Here is a 16791-nt window from a genome sequence, read left to right as displayed (position 1 = left end):
CATCTTTCTGGGATGGAAATGCAATGAGTAGGCTTAGTCACATTTTGGCATCTGATTAAATAAGGCCAGTTAGTGGAATGGTATTAGATATACATGTGGGCTTTGACTCACTTGTTCAAAACATGCTTTTCATTCTGGCAAGTAGTAAACTAAATCCGTGGGATTCAAGTTTATAAATTTCACATCCTTTTTATTCAGAGCAAACTGAACTTCTGGTAGGGGGAAAGATCCAGGATAGTGAAATACTAGCAAACAAATATAGAGGAGGGGTTTTTAATGGCTGGGACTGCCTCTAAGGCCTAACAGTGTATAGTGATGTCACAAAAGTCGGGGGAGACAAACGAATCCGAGGCAGGATGAACTCCATGAATGAAGTCTTACTGCTGGTGCTGAATGAGTCACAGGAGGCACTGTATTCAGCTTCTGTTAAAATGCACGGCGTACGTCTTCGCTTAGTCATTGGTAACTTTCCCGGAGTTGATCTTGATGCTTCCCCTCAGAGAACAAGCTTGTGTTCCATCATACCTGGGCCCTAATACCGTATCTGCTGTTTCTTGACTTGCCCATACTCCTACTCTGTCCTAAATAGAACTTTTTGCGTAGGGACAAACTGCTGCCACCGACCACAGTGAACTGGGTACAGTTTGATTGTTGATAGGGGACAAAAGGCGATTTTGTAGTAATGTACAGAAATACACATGTGGTGTACTGCTGCTTTAGATGAATTCCTCAGTCTGCTTCCATTGAAGAGATTCTGCTGTAAAGCACTTCTTATTCTTTCTTCATTCGCTTTGTAGGATATTTGCAAAGAAGCCAAGTTTTTAGCTTAACTTCATTTGTTCTTACCAGAGGCAAACCCATTGTGGCACACCTGTGTTAACAAACTGTGAAGCTGTTAACCCCTGCATACACATCTCTGACCAGATTTGTGAATTTGGGTGGATAGCATGTTATGGGAGCAAGGAAACAGGAAGAAACCTGTGTTGTCTTCCATGTTACCAATATGGTAATAAAAAAGTATTGGAAACTTGGATATAGGAGAAAGCTGGTAACTTTGTGATGAGTTTTCTTCATGAAGTATTTTTTAAGCTATTTTAATGAGTGCAGTTGATATCAAATGCATCTGAGAGAACTGTACCTATCAGCTTCTTGTAGAAAATAGATTTTGAAATTCCAGATGCTATTACAAAATCATAATTTATTTTCATAATGCAGATTATTTTTGATTCTTGGTTGCTTCGGTAGCTTTAGACAGACCATTTAGGGAAAATTTAAATCTTTTATGCTGAGATCTGTCAGCCTAAACAAGAGTGCCTAAAAGGCAACTGCAAATAAATGTTGGTACAAAGACGTGATAATTCTGTTTGCGAATAGAGATGGTAGAAGTAGGGTATGTTTATCATGCTTTGCTAGAATGGAAATCACATCTCAAGTGGAAATGATGCTTTCCTACCTTCTGGTATGCCTGAAGGAGATTAGTACTTCTGAAATCAGACTGTGTGGAGGTGCCATGCAATTTAATTTTCCCAAATGTTTTTAATTACCAGTTATGTTAAATAAGTTAGTGTGTATTTGAACCATTATAGACTGCTTTTCGTTGTTCTCTGTACTGGACTTTGTTCTGTTCTGTCCTCAGACCTCCAATTCCCATGATAAACAACCACACACTTGGAGCCTGAAGGTAACACCTGTAGATTACCTGCTGGGAGTGGCTGATCTAACTGGAGAGCTGATGCGGCTGTGCATCGGCAGTGTTGGAAATGGTGACATAGACACGCCTTTTGAACTGAGCCAGTTCTTACGTCAGATTTATGATGGGTTTACTTTCATTGGCAACACTGGACCTTACGAAGTATCTAAGAAGCTGTATACCTTGAAACAGAGTCTGGCAAAAGTAGAGAATGCCTGCTACACGTTAAAAGTACGGGGATCTGAAATTCCAAAGCACATGCTGGCTGATGTGTTCTCCACCAAAGCGGAATTGATTGACCAAGAGGAGGGCCTTTCTTAAAATAAGGAGATTGTTGCAACTCAGAAGGAAGGAGGACTTAGAGAAAGATTTCTAGTTAGGGTTTGTGGGGTTTTGACCCTTCTCAAAGCTTTTTAGGTAGAGACATTTTTAGTTTTGTCTATGAGAAGATTGTTTGCAGTGGTAATTTGTAACCAAAAGTACTTTTTATGATGTGCAAGAGAACGAATGTTTGACTTTGTCCTCTTGGTATGGAATTTCCTGTATTGCTCCATTGTATCTGCTTTCAGAATGACCAGAATTTCCACTGTCTTGTACACCAGTGACTGTCAGATGTGTGAGTCACCTCAAACTGTTGTGGTTGCTATCAGTTTTCAGCAAGCACAGCAGTAGAAAAAAAAATGATTAGGTACTGTTATTTAGCACTATCCACAGGTTTCTGCTGACCTGTTTTCTGAGTATTTGGATTCTGTACTAATGTCACACCTAAAACAATGCACCTATGTATGTGTAAGTTCATCCCTTGACTTGAAACTGAGGTGGTCTCAAAGGTGCCATGTAACTAAAGTTATCCCTGTTTAATGCTTTTGAGCATGAAACTGAAGCTAAGTCAACTTTTCACCGGTTGATAATGAAGCTAATTGCACAAGGTAAATACCACTGTGCACTCATTATTTTGGGGCTCTGTTTAAATTGAGCTCTGTTCAAGTTAACATTGGTACTTCACGGTTTTGACATGAGCTAGAAAATTCACCGAAAAAAAATTGTGGAATGTATTAGTTTACACTTTTTGCAATACAGTTTAATGCAGAATCTGACATCTTTCTGTTTGTAGACAAAAGCAGAAGACCTACCAAGTATGTTTAACATGAATAATTTGGTGTTAGGACAAGCAGGTTTTGGCCAAAACAAATGTGGTGTGGTGTTGGAAATCTGTTCTCCATTGTTTGTGCTGCCCTGAGGACCTCCAGTGGGGTTGAACTGTTACATGTGAAAAAGGGCTAGCCAAGCTTTAAATATCTGTTAGCAGGAACTATATCATGTGCATGTTCCTATGGAGAGGAAATTGCAAACAGAAATAAGGCAGACATTCTGACTTCCACATTTATCTTTAAGGTGGGTATGTCACCACTGGCAAAAAATCAGGGCTTTCTGCCGGTGTCTGAAGTTAGAAAAGTCTGATAATGTACATTATGCTAAAGGAAAACAGATAAAACAACATGATCTTTAGACTCCAGGAAATAGGCCTCCCAGCTGCAATTGAAAATATTGCATGTTTTTTATTTCCACTTCCATATGCTGTGATAGTGCCAATATTTTTCCCATGAGCATGTCCTGAGTAGCTGGGATCATCTGATATATGGATAGGAAAGGGTAAAATACATTTATGTCACATTTTTCCATTGTTTCCACATAAAGCAATATGTGGTGGGTTGAACAAGGAGTGGCTTTTTTCCTATTGTTTAATACTATTTTTTACAATAAACTCTGAAAAGCACTCACTGCCTGTACGTTGGTCCTTCTGCCTCTCGGTCCCAGTGGTAAATAACAGTGCCAGTTTCCCACTGTGCAGGACTTGACTCGGAAGTTTCACTCCATTCCTATATTCATACTTTGAGGAGCAGTTTCTAATCCTGAATCTCTTTTCTCTTTCTCCCTTAACTTTATTCTGTGAAGTCCAAAACCTAGTTAGGATAGAAATGTCATGTGATCCTCTTGAATTAAAAAAATGCAAAGGATTCCGATGACAAAAGTTTATTGCTGGAATAAATCTTCAACAGTACCCATGTTTTTATATCTCTCATTGTTTTTTTTTTTACTGCCTTTTTCCTAACGGGAGAAGGGGAAAGAAAGGAGAAGGATACTCATTAATATGGAACGGCTTTCAGGTTTTTTTCTCCCAGAAATATATGCATCTAGTATTTCAGTTGATTCAGGTAAGAGTATAGTTCTGTGTCTTTTGGCACAGCTAAATTTGCTGCAATTAATTTCTTGTTGAGTGTATGTGTGTGAAGTGAAAGCAGATATTGGTATTGTGTGATATTAAACAGAGGTCTGTCTCTTGTCTGTCCTAGCAACTATCAGGTGGAATTTAAAAATTTTCATGGCATAGTTTGAAACGGGATGAGATGAACTGCAGCACGTGGCAGCACTTGGCCAAGTGACATTGTGCCTCTAGCCATGGAATGAGCACACAGTGGCCACCGTGTTAGTCAAACAGCTGCTGCTTTTGTACAGTCATTCATTATTTTATAATTACAGATGTCTAAAAATAGGACTTTTTTCCTAGCAATCTCTATAAGTAGAGGTTCTCTCAAAAAATACATATTGGTTCTAATGATTTTGAGATTTAAATTTTCTGTAAGGCAAGAGAAAACTTTTTAATGACAGACGTGATTTCTAAACTTCAGGCTTCCTGCCCATAATCAAAACCTGTGAGTAATTTCTAATAGGGAGCAAAGTGTATGTGTGGTGTATTAAAACACCAGCACAGATGGGAAATAGCTAATGGCCTGCAAACCTCCTGCTCAAGGAAATATTTTCCCCAAAAAAACAATTACACTGTGGCTATTTGAAAAGTGACAGGCATTTATCAGCAAAACAAGCTGCTAAACAAGCAATGGCAATTTTCCCATTTCTTATCCCATTACTCTGTGGAGCTATTGATACGTTTGGTCTACGGCCAGAACAGGACTACGTCATAGCAGATGTTTCATGAGGGCAGCTCTGCGTGCTAAAAATCATCTGCCTTTCTAGAATCTCCTTTCTCAGAAATGACTTTTCTTTACGGGTTCACTTTTTTCCTGACTATTAATTTGCAGTGAGGAAAATAAACTCAACCGCGTTTAGCTTTCCAGAACTGCCGGAGAAGTTATGCAAGAGAAACTTCCTGTTGACAGGACACGTATGTCTGTCTACTTTTCCTGCTTGCTTGGATTTTCAGTGAGTTTATTGAAAATCAAAAGCAAAAATAAAAGAAAATAGGACCTTTTATAATATTTAGCATATTAGGTGCCTTATGGAATTCTATGGACCAGATTCTGGCACTGCCCTCAAAGACTTTGCAATTTTATAGTAGACAAAAGAGTAGCCAAGACAAACAAAAGGAAGATGGTAGAAGCCGGGGGGAGATGAAGTGACAGGATTTTTACCAGAAGACTAGTAGGTTGGTTTACCACTTCCCGTTTCGGAAAAGAAACTTGCCAAAACTTCAGAAGTTTGGAGTGTGACAGTAAAGGGTTAGTTGGGAAGGGCAAAGGCAGTGGAGAGGCAAAATGTAAGGAAGTGAGGTAGAGACAAAGGGGGGAAGAGTGGCAAGGAGTGGGACAGCATGGAGGAAGAGCAGGGTGAGCTGCAGGACAGCGGGTGCACATGTGAGTAGGGTGGGACTGGGAGGACGTGGGACAGGAAGACAGTCCTGCAAGGAGTTGAAAACAACACTTCAAAACCAGGTGACTCAGCTATAAAAGAGACTTGGAGTTGACCATAGGAACGAAATCTAAAATGACCACAAGGTCCCCGAAGCATCAGTTTGTCTATCCTTGGGTCATAAATAAGGGGAACTTGATTTTCTGAGCAGCTGAGAACCTGCAGGTCCTGGACTGAGCAGGGTTTGCAGGCTTCCAGCCATGCTGTCACAAATCAACAACAAGTAGACCCCGTACCGCCCAACTTGCCATGCACGTTCCATTCACTCCTATATTGGTAGCACTACCACCCTTTGCAGCTGTTAGAAACATGGTTACATACAGTTTTTAAGATAAAGGAATGCTTACGGTGATCACTGTTTTCCCCTTGTGTGCTGTTTACGTGTCCATTTTGCTGTCATTGCTGCTTCAACCCCCTCTCTGTTTCTTCCCTTTCTTTACTTATCCTTTCTTAGGCTGTACCGTTCTTTGGAGGAGCCATTGCCCAGGTCCATCCCATGGTTCGGTCCTTTCTGTGTGTAGCTGGAATCCTGGGGTAAATCATCTCCATGCAGGAAGAGGAATCAGTTGTTTTCTTAGGTAGGTTTGTCTACTTGCACCTCCAAATTTGGAAACAGTGCTCTGGCTGTGAGGGGAGAGGTCTGGTACTCCTGCACGCGGATAAGGCCTGGTGCGTATGTCCTACGGCAGCCATGGTGCCATGTGTCAGGATGGATGGGTGGGCAGGTCTCATGTTGCTTTTGCAGGTCAGCAGACCTTAGTTATTCTGAGGTTTGCAATCATCCTGAGCCAAGGTAAATTGCCTACAAACATGAAAGAAGTTTCTTCTCCAGTTCTGAGGAAGATTGTCTTTGAGGAATATTATTTCCTACCAACTCTAACACTTTTTACCTGATGCATTATTCCTTTGAAAGGCCTATTTGCAGAATGTAGTAGAAGAGACCTGCCTATGACTTCTTGTGGAGACAGTCAGTGCCTCCCTGAACACTGGCCAAAAGTGATGTGATGGCTCCTTTCTCAGCTCCTCCTACAGGCCAGGCAGGCTGGCTCTGGTGTCTCTCCGGCCACACAGGGGGGCTGACCTCAGAGCCTTCACTATTGGATTTTGCAGACCAGTGACTTGTGGGCTCATCCTCTGGTTTTTTGTTTGGTTTTTTTTTTGTTTGTTTTTTCCTAGTGGTTGTGTTTTCATGTCATGCAGATGTTCATTCCTCCCAAAGAAAGAAGCTGTTGTGTATTCTCTGCTCCGCCACTGCCACAGCATGTCAGATGACTTCTTAAGCCCATCATAAACTGTTTCTTGGGTAGTGGTGCAGTGCAGATTTCATGGGACGTCATCTATCTTTGGGCACTTCTTCCACAGTCCTGTGCTTTCCTGCAGGCTTGCAAGTCCCTTTTAATCCACAAGGGTCCTACCACTTCCATTTAGTTTTTCCTCAGGGTCCTCCTCTCTGATAGCCCCAGCAAGAAGAGCTGACAAAACTGATCTGGAAATAGCCCAAGTTTTTGTTAAAATGAGATTTTGCATGCTTGGGGACAGGAACCAGATGGGCAAAGGATGCACTTGAATGGACAGTCCTGGATGTTTCAGTGTCACAGGAATATTGTGCTGGCAGTCTCATTTTTAGAGGGAGTAGGGGTTTCTCTCTTTGCAGCAAGGACTGATGGTAGGTATGTTTTGCTCTGCATACCTCACACCTGAAGGGAAAGGTGACAGACAGGAGACACCAGGACTGTGAGGGAAAATGAGTCAGATGAAGCAGTATAAGGTCACATAGCAAATTAGTCAGGAGCCTGGGATTAGATGTGGCTCTTTCAACTTCCATCCCAGCTTTCACTGCTGCAAACCTGAGCTCCTTCTGCTCTCCAGAGTCAGGCAAGCCAAGAAGCTGCTCCACTGAAATGCAAAGGCCACTCGCATGTGCAGGTCTGTCACCTGCCACGTGTGTGTGTTTGTGTGCCCAGTGGGCAGGTAGCAGTGTTAGAAACGCTGATCATAGAATCATAGAATGGTTTGGATTGGAAGGGACCTTAAAGATCATCTAGTTCTAACTCCCCTGCCATGGGCAGGGACACCTTCCACTAGACCAGGCTGCTCAAAGCCCTGTCCAACCTGGCCTTGAACACTTCCTGGGGGGGGGGACAGCCACAGCCTCTCCGGGCAACCTGTTCCAGTGCCTCACCACCCTCACAGTAAAGAATTTATTCCTTATATCTAATCTAAATCTACCCTCTTTCAGTTTAAAACTGTTACCCCTTCTCCTATCACTACATGCCCTTGTAAAAAGTCCCTCCCCACCTTTCCTGTAGCCCCCTTTAGGTACTGGAAGGCCGCTATAAGGTCTCCCTGGAGCCATTTCTTCTCCAGGCTGAACAACCCCAACTCTCTCAGCCTGTCCTCATAGGGGAGGTGCTCCAGCCCCCTGATCATCTTTGTGGCCTCCTCTGGACCCACTCGAGCACATGTCTTTCCTGTGCTGGAGACTCCAGAGCTGGACACAGCACTGCAGGTGGGGTCTCACAAGAGCGGAGTAGAGGGGGAGAATCCCCTACCTTGTCCTGCTGGCCACACTTGATGCAGCCCTGGATACATTTGGCTTCCTGGGCTGTGAGTGCACATTGCTGGCTCATAATCCGTTTTCCATCCACTACTACTCTCAAGTCCTTCTCCTCAGGGCTGCTCTCAATCCACTCATCGCCCAGCCTGTGTTTGTGCTTGGGATTGCCCCAACCCATGTGCAGGACCTTGCATGTGGCCTTATTGAACTTCATGAGGTTTGCACAGCCCCACCTCTCAAGCCTGTCCAGGTCCCTCTGGATGGATCCCTTCCCTCCAGCCTGTCGACCTCACCACACAGCTTAGTGTCATCGGCAAACTTGCTGAGCGTGCACTCCATCCCACTGTCCGTGTCACCAACAAAGATGTTAAACCCTGCTGGTCCCAGTAATGACCCCTGAGGAATGCCACTCGTCACTGCTCTCCACTCGGACATCGAGCCATTGACCGCAACTGGTGACCCTCCAGCCGGCCTTCATAAAATCCTGTTGCGTGTAATTTTCTCAGCAGAACCGGTTTTTCTAATCCTTTCATGGAGCTCCGTGTGCTTGGCGCTGCCCCCCCCGCCCCCCAGCCGTGCCCGCAGCGGCACGCGCTCCCCTCCCGCCGGCAGCGCGCGGACAGGGGCCCGACGGGCGGGCAGGGCCGTGCTGACACCTCGTGGTGCAAAACGCTTCCTCTGCCTCCTTCCCAGACCTCTTTTCCAGCCTTTTCAACTCGGCCTTTGCCCACGGTGGCTCCTAGTTGATGTGGTGTTGCAGAAATGTTGCTTTACAGGAGCAAAGCAATAATTAGCAATTTAGATGCTTATTTCTTCATTTGAGGTACCTTTGCAGTGTCCTACCAACTTGCAGTTACACCAGTGTCCCTAAATCACTTGGGCTTATTTGAGATTCTTACATCTCTATAAAAACTTTTATTGTCTATTAAATGTTGGGGTGGAGTTTGTCTGGGTCCTCCTTTAAGAACGCATTGTAAGGGGAGCCACGGACATTTGTGGTGAGACCTGAGTTTGTGACTAAATCATGACCGTCATTGTAAAGAACTTAAAAGGTTTAAACTCAATCTTAACAGAGCCTGGCTCTACAGGAACTGATCAGGAAAAGCAGGGCAGCTGTAAGCTTTCAATTTATTTTAAATATATGCTAGACTTTATCGTCTCTGGGCCTGCCTTCTTAACTGAAAGGATGCGTATTTGTCAGCTATTAGAGAACACATATTTGTTCTGCCACCTAGTGTCCAGTTCTAGAAATACTCAAAGCAAGCAATTTTGGGTGTTAAAAGTTATTTGGGAGTTATAAGTTATTTTCTGATTTCTCTTTAAATTCTTACAAACACAATTAGTGGTGCAGTGTAAGCTTCATTTTTAGACTTAGGTAGGCCTCTGATAGTAATAAATCATGCTCAGCACCTTCTACTATTTGGAAATTTTGGGAATACCAGGGAATAGCATATGCTTATTTTATATCTCCTCATATGTGTGTATGGTGTTTTGAAGACAATAAAAAGCCATGAGAAACTTTGACTAAATGCATTCTTGCAGACTTGTGAGTTATACAAATACTCTTATTTGAACTAGTACTTTTAAGGAGTACCAGTGCTAATAGGGATTTGTAGACTGGAGTCCTAAATTCCTTAATTTATATTATAATCATGCTACCCATACAAGAAAATGCAAGCCTTTTTTTAGCTGTTGAACTCCTGGTATAAAATCAGATGCTCCTGCGTGTGTGAATGTGCCTGTGTACTACCCTGCCATGACTATGTTTGCCACAGAAAACCCTCAGGTAGAAGGCACAAGTGGCTTTAAACCCACAAGAAAAAGAAGTGTCTGTGCTGCACTCTGTGAACATAATGAGGCTGGGGTTGGTGTTTAAGCCCCGGGGCATTGCCCAGTTGATGCTAAAGGTGAGTTGTTCCCTCTCGTTGCACTGGTCCATTGGCTCTCCCTTGCCCTGTGCTGCTGAGGGGTGCCCTGGGCCAGGAAAGACCTGGCATGCACCGCAGCAGAGGGATGATGAAATACCGCAGTGGGCTTTTGAAGGGGATAACACAACCAGAGTTGTTGCTTGGATCGCCCCAGTGGAAAGGGACCGATAACAATCACTTGTAAAATTGCATCAATAGACATAGAAATGGTGGCACTGTCACCATGGAGATTTATCTATTCTTCTAAAAGTCATTCAAGGGTCATTTAAGGGTCCTTCTCCTACAGGGCCCATTTTTTACTGAGTACTTTCCACAGGATACCCACTCTGGGACTGAAAGCCATTGAGCAGCAAGATCTCCTGTTCTTACACCCACAGTTCCTGCTTGTCCTACACCCAGCACCAGGGTGGTGGGCTGGCACACTGGAAATGATTGGGCAAGGCTGATGTGTCTGGACATGTGGCTGCAGATATCTATTGCTACCCAGGCACTCTGCAATACTAAATTAGCCCTGTTTTATGTTATAGTGTCACAGTCATATCTGAACATCTTTGGCTTTTTGTAGTTTAGCTGGGGCCAGATACCCCATTAATGTAAACTGTGTTCTGGATTACAGCCACAGGAGGAAGGAGATGCTAGTTTGTTTTAGAGCAGTTCCTTTGCCTGTGGAAGATCACAGGTTTTGGAGGGATTTCCGTCTTTTTCCGCCACAGCTTAACAAAGACTAAGATTTTGTACAAACCTCTGAATGTATAGGATCGAACTTGCATTGTGTATAAAGGTAGGAGAGAGTTGGAGTCCTTTCTGTCTTTCGGATAAACTCAGGTGAGATTCTAGCTGGTGTCTTCAGTAAAAATACTTTGACATCCCTAGCTCTGGCAGGGAAGTTAGTGGCATTCCTCACCTGCTGAAACTTAGCAGCTACATCCTGCAGCTCTGTCTCGGGTCAAAGCTCTCCCTGAAGTCATAAGGAGCTCTGGGCAGCACTTGATGGTCCCTCTGGGCAACAGGAAAACCCAGAGATAAGCAGCTACAAAGGTGTCTCCACACCTTGGAAGCTCTTCCCTGGACTGCTTATGGCCCTGCTTCTTTTCTGAAGATTCTGGTCACCTTTGCTTTTGGGAATTGCACTTTGCTGTAGGGTGTTACCACAGGGGGTTGCTGATGCAGCACCCAAAACCAGAATAACAACTGGTATATGAGTACATACTTGTATTTTTGCTTTATTTCCTGCACACTTCCCTCCCCGCTGCCCTGTGCACACACACGGAGCATACCTGTAAAGATATAGAAAAGGAGGTGAGCTGTGAAGTGAGAGAGTTAGCTTGTGGTGAGATATCCACTGTAGTAAAGACAACAGTTGACTGAAAAAATGCAGAAGAGCATTACGAGACTGCAGAGTGACAGGATGGGGAAACAGATTGAGTGTAGGTAGATGTGAAGCGATACAGGGGAAAATAATCTCTGTGTACCCCCTTCAAGATCAAAATATTGGGATTTTTTCCATGAAAATATCAACTCAATGCTTGTCAGCAAGCAAAAAAGCCAGTCAAATGTTAGGAATTATTAGGAAAGGACTAGAAATAAAGATGAGGATATGCTGTATAAATGTCACCATAGGAATCCCGGTGTCATGTGCTTTTGAGTGTGACTCTGATCCCTTTATCTCAAAAAGGATATAGCAGAACTGGAGAAGGTCCAGAGAAGGGCAGAAAGGATGACCAAAGGTAGGGAATAGTTTCTCTATGAAAGGAAACTATGGAATTCCAGCGGGCTGGAATCGTTCTGCCTGAAAAAAAGGACATTAGGGAGGGTATAATAGACATCTACAGAGTTATGTATGCCATAAAGAAGGTGGGTATGGAGCAGCCACCTACTGTCTCTGGCAAGAGAAGAATTAGACACTATCAACTGCAGCTGGCCACAGCCTGGCTCAGAGCAAGCACAAGGAGCTGGTGCCTCGCACAGTGGATGCATACCTGGGGAGCCCCTCACCCATCAGTGGTGCGTGTGCCAAAAGCTGAAGAGGGCTCAAGCTGGGGCTGGGCAAGCACTTGGAGAGCATGAGAGCCGCTGCAGGTTACTGACTCAACAAACCAAACTAAGCTGAGGAAGCCTCTGAGCTCCTTTTAGGCCCAGGTTCCTTTCAGGTGAGCGCTGCTCTCAGCTGGAGGGTCGCCCTTCCTGGTGCTTTGCCCCCCTGCCCCACTGCGGGCGAGCGCTGCGCAGCTAGGCAGCCCCCGCAGGGGCTGAGCACAGTGACAGCAACAGGGACAGTGCACACCCCCGGGAGAAAACAGCCTGTGCTCTGGGACAGCTGCTGCTGCTGCTGCTGTTCTTCCTGGGAGGGGGATGCTGGACGTCTACTTGTGTGGAGGCAGCCACAAACATGGGGAAGGAGGATGTTGGCATAAACTGCTGTGGCCATACTTAGGCTCACATATGTTACAGCACAGGGGAATAGAGTTTAAACTGGGTTTCCCGGGTCATAGAAGCCAAACGCTTTCTACCAGAGTCTTACGCCTTTCACCTCAAGCTCCCCCAGCAAACCAGCTGGGTTTCTCCTGTAGGGCTCAGGGCCGGGAGGAGGACAGGGTGAGGGTGGCCACAGGTCCTAAACACAGCAGGGTACAGCCCTGAGAAGCAGTGGGGATCCAGACTGTACATGTAGCAACGTGCAGCAGAGACCACTTGGGCACCTTGACACAAAGCTGCTGCTGGATGTGCTTCAGGCACAGCTCTGTGACACAAATAGGACCATCGCAGCATCGCCCAGGCTTGACCTGAGCTCTTGCCTCGCCACAAAATTCACACCACTTGAGCTAACACAGGTTTTGATGTCGATGTCCTTAAATTGTTTGTCTGTTTGTAACAGGCTTGTATTGATTTAAGTTAATTTGGTTACCCAAAAAAAGGGTTGTGCTGATTGCTCTAAATGGATTAAATAGTGATTTTAGTTAAACTGATGGTAGGCTTGTGTGTAGACAGGGCCTGGAGCTTTGTAAGCTAATGACTTGGCAGTAATGCAGTGAGTTGTTTTAGACAGCTGAGACCAAGCTGTTTTAAATATAAGACTGTAAGTGTTACTGTTCTAGTAAATGGTCCCCAAACGTGATAATTTTCCACTAACTTGAGCTCTTTCTGAATCCTGACAGATCTCGGATAACTCTCACTTTTCTGATAATAATTTGGCAAGTACTTTTACTCCAAATGGATTTTAGATTAAATCCAAGTGTAAAACATGGAAAATTTTCATTTTTTTGGGCAAGATTTCCTAATTTCTGTTCACCTTCCCAGCCTGCTAAATTTTCCACATATTTGGCAATGGAAAAAAAGTTCATCCTTGTTTTTTATAAAAATTCAGATAGAAGAAAAATGCAAATGAGCCCAGCTCCTGCCAACAGCAGGGACCTTTCCCCACAAGTGAGACCCGAGAGGAGGACGGATCCAGAAGCAGCTACTATTTAATTTCTTCACTCAGAAAAGAGCAAGGGTGAGATTAGCTCTTGGTCATTAAATCTTTTGTGCCCATATCATCTCAATGGGAAGAAACTATTGTATCTGCATAAAGTCTTTCCTGCCTGCCTCTGAACCAGCCAGCTGAGCTTCTGTCAAGTGAATCTGCCTTCACAGGTCTTTTCTCTACCAACCTGCAAATCCCATTTTGATTCATCTGCTTTCTCTGTTGATGTTTTTTTCTCCAGGTTGGGACTGATATTTGAAAAGAACGTGACTCCAGACCAATGAGTCACTGAGCCTTGATTATCTTTGATTTGCAAGGAAGCCTGCTGAGATACTGAATAAACCTTAGCTCAGAAAACAACAGTCCAGCAGGTAGGCTGTGATCCCTTTCTGTCTTAGGCAGGTTTATGGAACCAGAAGCAGAAAGTTGGTGGCAAGATGGGAGGAGACTTGATGCCTCAGAGGACAGAGAGAACAGGAGGAAGGAAAAGCTTAGGGCTACCAACAGGACAGCGATTGGAGACGAAGAGTCTGAATTACCTAGAGAAGTGAGTACATGGTAACCACTGTGCACTAAGAGAAATTTTTGGCAATGAGGTTTCTATACCACTAGTGCATGTCAGGTCCTGACCTGTCTTCTGCATTCCTGTATTCTGGAATTGGAACCCAATAACCTGGAGCACACATAGAGCTGAATCTGTGGGAGGGGGACAAGACAAATCAGGCAAATCAGGGGTTAGAGGATTTCTGGAGGAGCTGTGTTGCAAAGAAGGAGTAACAAACTGATTCTTTGTCCAAGACATAGGCCAAAGAGATCAAGGGAATCAGCACCGTAAAAGCAAGCAGGTTCTGTGTGACCCAACCACTGCAGCTTGCTGGTCAGTAAAGGGTAGGGTAGGGTGAAAGCACAGCCAAAAGGCAGTCCCACGCCATAAATTTGCTTGTAACCCTGAGGCAATAAGCACTGTGGAAGCCATCCCCATCTTCACTGACCCTCTCGCCAGAGAGATCTGCCAGTGGATGAATGCCCTTCCGTTCCTCCTTCTAACCTGCAGCATGTCCCCAGCCGTTTGTGCAACCCCTAGGCCTGCGACTGCACTCATCCCTCTCACATACATCCTCAGTGCCCACACCAGGGTGTATCAGCATCGCAGGAGTACTGATGAATTGTTCTTATGTGAGGGAAAGGAAGTTGACACTCCACTATGCACTTACAAGACTGTGGCATAGCAGGACCCTGAATCCACATGCCTCCCAGACCCCCATTCATTCCCATTCATCACCCAGGATGTAACATTCAGCCCCCATAAAGTAAACCACCAGCAGCCAGGAGCTCTTCCCAGTCTTGTATCCAGCTCTACAGCTCCACTGAGCAAGGCTCAGGGGCCAGTCATTGAGACATCTTATCCAAGTCCGGAGGCTTGGGGGTAGATATATTTGTCAAATAATAATTAGAGTATCACCTTCTTGCCATGAACACCTGAAATGCAGGTGAACAAATCTTAACCAAACTGACCAAAACCTTTGCAGAGAGATGATGGGACAGCTGGACTGGGAATAAGGCCATTTATCCCCTCCTTCCATTTGCCATCAGGTGGTGTCTGAGAGCTCCTTCTGGACAGCTTCAAAGCTATTCCAGGCTCACAGAAGAAAATGCTGCCCACGAGGGATGCCCTGCCCTGGAACACAGCCCTCCCTGGGCTACAAGTCGTAAAATAAACTCTTAGATCAGAACGGCTGGCTTTGCTACAAAAGACTACAAAGCTCACAATGAGTAAAAGAATATCCTACAAAATCCTTCTTCAGACTTCCCTGAGCCTCATCCATGAAACAATTAGTGGATGCTCTTGTTTTGAACTCTGTGACTCACTCTTGTAATTCAGTTGTGGCCTGTGATCACTCAGTTGCTTAATGCGGTGCAGGGAAATAGGCAATTGTGAGAATTTCCTCTTTCCCTCCCTCAGCCTCTTGTAGCTCTGCAGCACGTTATACTGCAGCGCCATGCGACCGCAGTCTGGATGCTCATATCCCAGATGTGCTGGCTCACCCTTCAGGCAACACTTCCTCACAGTATTAAACAGTGATCAGGAAGGTTTCTCAAAGAGAAAATGCATCTCACTACATTTTACAGTACTTTGTAATCCAGCTGCAACTGCAGTCCTTTGATCAATGGTCTTAATAGTTAAGTTGTGGCTTGGCGCTACTAGACTTTTATTTCTAATTTGGTATCTTCACCATGTGTACATGTGTGTGCGCATTTGTATAAACTCCATTAAAGATAATAGACTCTATTAAAGCAATTACACTGGTTAATGTATTCCACATTCTTTTCTGTTCACCGTATTTAACTCTGCCAGTCAGCTGTATAGTTACTGTTATGAACTAGTAAGTGATTTTTAATCCCTGGATTTGCATAACATACACATTTGTGTAACTTTCCAAGTACATGGTAGATATGAAAGACTTTTAACAATTAAACCAAAAGTGTTTCCAGAGATTCTCAGCACCCACAGAATATGTTTGGGAGGCTTCTCTGTGCTTACCTTGCCTTGGTCATGCTGTGATAATTTTGGCAGCAGAGCAAGGAAAAAGCCCTGAATAACTGGCCAACTTTTTCACATCTAAAAGAGAATGAAAACAGAAAACTAAAAAATTCCTCCTGCTGGTACCATGCACCAGAAAACCTGCCCTGTGTCCACTAACAGTTCTGTATGTTTGTCATGAGGAGAAGACTATTTCATTCTCTGACTGCTGACTACCAAGTGCTAAATTTCTACTGTTAACAGGAATGGCAGACGAGGTGGTCACAGGAGTAGCCCGGACAGAGCAAGCTGCAGTGTCCTTCACACAGGGCTCCCTCTGCCCCTAGGGGTGGCTGAACCAGTGACTCCCACAGCCACAGGCAGCAGCTGCTCCTTGTCAGGGTTTGGGGACAAGGGCTTCTTCACGTGATGCTCAGGCTTCTCGCTTGTCTGCTTTTGGCTTTCCTCTGCTTGCTCTCTTCTCTCACACACTTTTTCCCCCTCAGTCTCTTTGTTATTGCGCTTCAGCGGTTGCTTTCCCTCTTACCACTCATCTTCATTTCTTTCCATTTCTTCCCCTTTTCCTCTTTTAGCTTCCCTATTTCTCTTGCTTTCTGCCAAACCATACACACCACTTTCTCCCTTTCTGATCATTTTCCCAAGGGCTGAATCACAGCTGCTCTGTTTGTGTGGCCATTTGTATGGCCCAGACTCATCTCCCACAGTTTGGGGTGCTCAGCTGAGGAAGGTGACCTTCCTTGGCTCCCTCTGTAGTCAAGGGGGAGAGATGGGAGCCTCCAGAAGGTGACTCAGTTTTTAAGGCTGATGAAAGACCTTGTGAAGACTGATCTCCTGCCATAGTGTGTCAGTAAGACAGATGAATATCCTAACTTAAGAGCTTTGAATTGGGGGCCAACAGTTATT

At 44.6% G+C, this 16791-nt stretch overlaps 1 protein-coding gene across 5 annotated transcripts in view; it reads left to right on the top strand.

Moving 5' to 3' along the window:
• TSNAX (translin associated factor X) overlaps positions 1–14910 on the top strand; it is a 37844-nt gene extending 22934 nt beyond the window's left edge. For 3 of the 5 annotated variants that reach the window (XM_074818476.1, XM_074818480.1, XM_074818478.1), the window contains one exon: positions 1637–3468. In XM_074818476.1, the coding sequence (XP_074674577.1) occupies positions 1637–2011 (375 nt within the window). In that variant the 3' untranslated portion in view covers positions 2012–3468. Of the gene's footprint in view, positions 1–1636; positions 3469–5852; positions 5977–8072; positions 9591–13587 lie in introns of those variants that run through there. The other 2 variants (XM_074818481.1, XM_074818477.1) reach the window with 2 other exon arrangements.
• Positions 14911–16791: the final 1881 nt, after the last annotated feature.

Source organism: Strix aluco, chromosome 3 (assembly GCF_031877795.1).
Source record: "Strix aluco isolate bStrAlu1 chromosome 3, bStrAlu1.hap1, whole genome shotgun sequence".
Classification (NCBI taxonomy): domain Eukaryota; kingdom Metazoa; phylum Chordata; class Aves; order Strigiformes; family Strigidae; genus Strix; species Strix aluco.
The sequence above is the reverse complement of the archived record's forward strand: the minus strand, read 5'-3'. Positions and strand labels throughout refer to the sequence as shown.